General features: G+C 48.6%; 1 protein-coding gene across 1 annotated transcript in view; it reads right to left on the reverse strand.

Annotated features, from left to right (window-relative positions):
* PSKH1 (protein serine kinase H1) overlaps window positions 1–5,850 on the reverse strand; it is a 25,081-nt gene that overhangs the window by 14,551 nt on the left and 4,680 nt on the right. The window contains exon 2 of the mRNA XM_010851010.1: window positions 7–208. Within this exon, the coding sequence (XP_010849312.1) occupies window positions 7–138 (132 nt within the window). The 5' untranslated portion in view covers window positions 139–208. The remainder of the gene's footprint in view (window positions 1–6; window positions 209–5,850) is intronic.

The following is a 5,850-nucleotide window of genomic DNA, read 5'->3' on the forward strand; positions in this document are numbered from 1 at the left end:
GCCAACGCTGTCCACCTCTGTGATGAAGTGCTTGTACACATCACTCTTAGTGCCACTGAAGGGCTCCACCTTCTTGACCAGATCCAGCTGGACATCCTTGGGCGGCTCAGGAAGGACCTTGCTTGTCCCACAGCCCATCACGGACACGGGGGCATCCTCTCTAGCGAGGCTGGCAGGACCTGCTCTGCAGGCAGTGCCCCATCTACACCTACATAGACGGAAGAAAGGCCAACTCAGCAAAGCAGGGACATTTTTGAAAGGACCCCAGCCATCCTCCTGACTCCCTCCCCCTCCGTCTCTGGATAAACCTAGCCTGATGACATGACCCTAACATGGTTCCCTGGAAAGGAGGATGGCTTTGGCCCCTGATTGCTCAGAGACCAGATGCCATGAAGGACCTTGATGAAAGACTGGGTGTGAGTTCCACGGTCTTGATGCACCTCTCCCTGGGTCTGCTTTTCAAGCTGCTCTTCAACTTCAAAGAGGAGCAGGAACACGCACCAGGCTCAGCTGTCACTGCCTCCACCCTCCCCCCTACTCTCCCTGGGTCCCTATCACAGTTGAAGTCCTGTGTTTTTTAAAGGTTAAAATCATTCCTCTTATTACTCTGACTCATCTTTTCTGAAACAAGGGTGTGGCATGTTGGAGGCCTGTTCACCAACACTTATCACCCACTAGAGCGAGGAAAGCTGCTTTTCCCCAAGGCTTCCTCCCTCATGGATATTTTTCTGGCCCCCCAAGCCCCCTGTAGGAATTGACCCCCACCCTACTACAACAAACCACCACCCCCTGCCCTGGGTCTCTGCCCTACCTTCACTCTTCCCTGGACTGCGCCCACTACTTTGCTAATGCACCATCTTCACCCAAGTAGTTAACACCTTGTTCCTTGTGTGGCTAAAATGCCATACAAGTCCAAGCACTGGATAAAAATCAGTCCCGGTGAAATAGGGACCACAAGCCTTAGCACGCTGCCACCAGGGGGCCACCGAACTAGCCTGGGCTTCATTTAAGAGGCAGAGGGGACCTTGAGCTCAGAAAGGACACTAACAACTTCATCCAGATGAGACTGAAGCTGTGGATCGGTGCACTCTGCTTCTGTGGGAAGAGGATCCAGGAGCCTTCCCCGTTTGTTTCCTAGACAAAGATGTTCCAACTATTAACACCATGTGGCTAGTGGGGCCCTGGGAGAAGCTGAAGTGCTAAAGTACCACTTTCCAGAGGGTGCTTCTATCCAAGTTTCCCTTCTCAAAGTTTACATGAGGGCCTCATGGGTGAAAGAAAAAAGCTGAGAATGTCCTGTTCATGAGGACATACAGAACTGGGAATAAAATGATCAACTCAGATCAAGCATTTACTGAACATCTACTAGGGATACAAGAGTGAATAAGACTTCCAATGCAGGTTATATTTTAACATACCCCAAAGTATGTTAATACTTGGGAAATACCTGGCAAAGCCTGGTCAATAAACTCACAATCTAAATGAAGAGCAAAACATCAAAACTGGGAATTTCAACAAAACTTTCGTTGTAAGTTCTAGGCTTGAGAAACAACGGGGACACATGTAGAATGATACTGGGGTTAGGGGAAGCTTCGTGGAGCAGGTGACCCCTGCGCTGGATTTGAAGTGAGACTGAGTCAGGTGCGGAAAGGTGGGCATGTTGTTGCCAGCAGAGAGAATAACACACTCAAAGCCCAAAGGTCCAGAGCGGCACCCTGTGCCTGGGCAGGGACAGTGTGGAGGCGTGAAGACAGGACTGGGGACTGGAGTGTTAGAAGGCCAGTGGGAACTAGGTTGTGGAGAGCAGCTCAAGTCACAGTGAGGAGCCAGCACCTTCCTGGGAGGTGACAGGAAGCTACCAAAGGGTTTACAAGGAGAGGTGATTCTGTTTCCAAAGAAATATAAAGCTGAACTGGGGGAGGGTCAAGATGGACTGAAAGGGCCAGTGAAGAGGGTGGCAGCCCAGACCGTGGGTGGAACGGAGAGCGGTCAGCAGGAGAACCGACAGGGATTGGAGGCTGGACACAAGGGTCAAAGGGAGGCGAGAACGCCACTCCAGTCTGTCGCTCAGGATCCTGGGCAGAAGGTGAGAAGTGCAGCAGGAAGGACAGGCTTGGGAAGCAGTGGGAAGGGTTCACTTCCGGATGTTTTGAAGTGGGGTGACTGGATGTAGAATCTAATGGTTGAAAAGAGCTGGTCAGGGTCAGAGACTCTGTGACTGCCCAGGGGCAACACCAACCCCTACCTGCAGCCCTGTTCAAAGCCCACAGAAGATCACAGGAAAGGCGGCAGAGAGAGACCCAGGGAGGCTTTGCTGGGGCACCATGAAGGCCACAGAGCACCCACACAGAGACCCTGAGGGGGATCTGAGTCCAAGATGGTGCTAACTGATCCATACAGCCAAGTCTCCCCAGGAACAAGCTTATCTCAGAAACATACTCAAGACCTTGATTACCAATCAGCCCATCAGCGAAAAAGACCAGAGATTAAGTGCTCAGGTCTTAATCAGTATGTCAATAAGACTCTCAGAATGAGACTTATTATCTTTCCTCACAGAAGAAAAAGAGTCCTCAACCATCACAAGGCTTTTCTCATTCCAATGCCCAGGAGATTCCATATAGAAGCTTAGGAAATCACGTTTAAACAAAGGCATTTATAAACCACGTTCTTTTTCACAGAAGCCAAAGATTAGGACTTTGGGGCTTCCTTGGTGGTTCAATGGCTGGGACTCTGCACTCCCACTGCAGGGGGCTCAGGTTCAACCCCTGGTGGGGGAAGTTGTAAGGTGCGGCAAACAAAACAAAACAAAATAAAAACTGTGGACTTTGGAATTTTGCAGACTCATCTCTTTCTTCAGAGAAAATACAAGACTGAATGCAGTATAGGGCTACAGCTCAGGAAAAAAAAAATAGCTCTTGGGCCAGGATTCCTGAGGCAGAACACAGGCCCAGATCCCTAAGACCACATGGTAAGCAACACCTACCACCCTTCAGAGAGAAGACAAACTGCACAAGTGACCCCAGCACAGCTCCTCAAATGTCACTTCTTCCCAGTGGGGAGGCAGAATCCTACAGCCACAAAATAAATAACTGTCTCCAGATATTTCCACTGGCTCTTATGGTTTAAATGTGCATACCTAGTCTGGTCCTAATGAGAAAAACTAAGGTTTACAAAAGAAAAGGCCTGACTTTTCACTTTAAATTAGGGTAAGCAGGGATCTCAGGTCAGCAGTAACACAGTCAAGGATTATCCCTCTCTGACCTTCCTTCTTCCTTTCTGAGACATCATTTCTCTCACATTTGTTCCAGTTGGAAACATTTCAAAGATAGGCTGATGCTGGTACTCAACCTTCCCAACTACAGACTGAGAGTGGAGGAAAGAGGGTGCCAATTCTGAGAAGGGGAATTGCTGATGATCTCCAGATCATCATAGCTGCTCCACACTCCAATCACACCTGCTAAATTCTCTTTCCACAGCGGTTAGGTGAAAAGGCAAACACAAAAGAGGCTGGCAAAATTCCTGCTGGGAAGCAGGGCAGAGTTTTCCTGTCCTTAGCTCTCATGTATGTGTTCCCAGCAGAGTGACCAGGGTGGCGGTGAATGAAGAAAGTCTTAGGAAGTGACCTCCCAGGAAGGGCACACTATACCAGCTCTCACAAGTCACTATTCCATCTCAAGACACCAATGTCTGTAGAGTCGGTTTCCACACTTTCAACTCTGAAAGTGAAAAGTGAAAGTCGCTCAGTCGTGTCTGACTCTTTGTGACCCCAGAACACTGGAGTGGGTAGCCTTTCCCTTCACCAGGGGATCTTCCAAACCCAGGGACCGAACCCAGGTCTGCATTGCAGGCGGATTCTTTACCAGTTGAGCCATAAGGGAAGCTCTGAGCTGGAGTCAGAGCTTCCTCACAGAAGGTAAGTGTGAGCAGCAGGTGTGCGCACTCAGCACTACTGTCCTCACTTACAGATGTGACAGGCCAGAAAGGCAGAAATTTACCGAAGCCACTCAGAGAGTGACAGCCGACACCAAACCAAAATCTGGTTCTCCATCCAGAGCTCCTTTTGCCAAACCAGAAAGACTCCAGAACTGCCTGGGGCCCAGCCAAGCTCAGACTCACCAAGTCAAGGCCGTGATCCCTCCTCATACCACTCAGCTGGTGAATCAAAGAACCTTTACCATGGATCTTTTCTGAGGGGCGTGTCTTCTGAAACCTCCATTCCAGGTATGACCTGGGTCATGCTGCTCACTGCTATGCTCTAGATTATGTTTAGATCTAGATGTAACAAGTCAAGATCACCAGATTTGTCAGCCTCTTGAGAAGAAGCCTCTTCCCTCTTGAGGGAAGAGGACACTTCTCAGATTTCTAGAACTTTCTGGCTCCCAACAAAGTGGTGAAGTCAGGGCAGCCATTCAGTGTTTGTTAACACTGAGCGAAAGGTGGTCTGGTTCTTAGATTTCTTTTGGCTGCAGGGCAACAATTCCAGAACCTCAGAAATTTTCAAGTGACAGGAAGAGGCCAGACTGGCGGTTAGACCAGAGCCACTGTTTCTGGGCATCTGTATAAATGTCCTCAACAACAGAGGAAGCCGATGCTCTTGGGTCTGTTTGGGTCTTACGGATTGTTATCTGAACTCCAAAGCAGTTTGTTCATAAGCTGCCAGACCCATCTGTGGGGAGCTCAGGGTCGTAGCAGGGCACAAGGATAGATCCTGAAAGTTGTCCTGGCCACAGGAGTCTGCAGATGTCTCCCAGGCCGGGGCCCCTAGGCACCCTGTCCTCTTCAGTAACACATAAGATTGTTCTCAATGACAAAGCTTCACAACCTCTTGCCTGCAAAGATCTCTATATTCCGCTCTCGTGTTTTGAAAGGGTATCAAAATGAAGTAGGCAGTTATCTTTCAGGAATCCCAGAAATAAGGAACTGCTTAAAGCTCAACATTCAGAAAACTAAGATCATGGCATCTGGTCCCATCACTTCATGGCAAATAAATGGGGAAACAGTGGAAACAGCGTTAGACTTTATTTTTGGGGGCTCCAAAATTACTGCAGATGGTGACTGCAGCCATGAAATTAAAAGATGCTTACTCCTTGGAGGGAAAGTTATGACAAACCTAGATAGCATATTCTAAAGCAGAGACATTACTTGGCCAACAAAGGTCCGTCTAGTCAAGGCTATGGTTTTTCCAGTGGTCATGTATGGATGTGAGAGTTGGACTGTGAAGAAAGCTGAGCACCAAAGAATTGATGCTTTTGAACTGTGGTGTTGGAGAAGACTCTTGAGAGTCCCTTGGACTGCAAGGAGATCCAACCAGTCCATTCTAAAGGAGATTGGTCCTGGGTGTTCTTTGGAAGGACTGATGCTAAAGCTGAAACTCCAGTACTTTGGCCACCTCATGCAAAGAGTTGACTCATTGGAAAAGACTCTGATGCTGGGAGGGATTGGGGGCAGGAGGAGAAGGGGACGACAGACGATGGGATGGATGGATGGCATCACCAACTCGATGGACGTGACTTTGAGTGAACTCCGGGAGTTGGTGATGGACAGGGAGGCCTAGCATGCTGCAATTCATGGGGTCGCAAACAGTCGGACACGACTGAGTGACTGAACTGAACTGAACACAGCACTTACTCAACATTCAAAAAACTAAGATCAGGGTATCCAGTCCCATCACTTCCTGGCAAATAGATGGGCAAACAATGGAGACCATGACAGACTTTATTTTCTTGAGCTCTAAAATCACTGCAGATGGTAACTGCAGCCATGAAATTAAAAGACACTTGTTCCTTGGAAGAAAAGCTATGACCAACCTAGACAGCATATTAAAAAACAGAGACATTACTTTACCAACAA

This window comes from Bison bison, unplaced genomic scaffold (assembly GCF_000754665.1).
Source record: "Bison bison bison isolate TAMUID 2011002044 unplaced genomic scaffold, Bison_UMD1.0 scf7180017864297, whole genome shotgun sequence".
Lineage (NCBI taxonomy): Eukaryota > Metazoa > Chordata > Mammalia > Artiodactyla > Bovidae > Bison > Bison bison.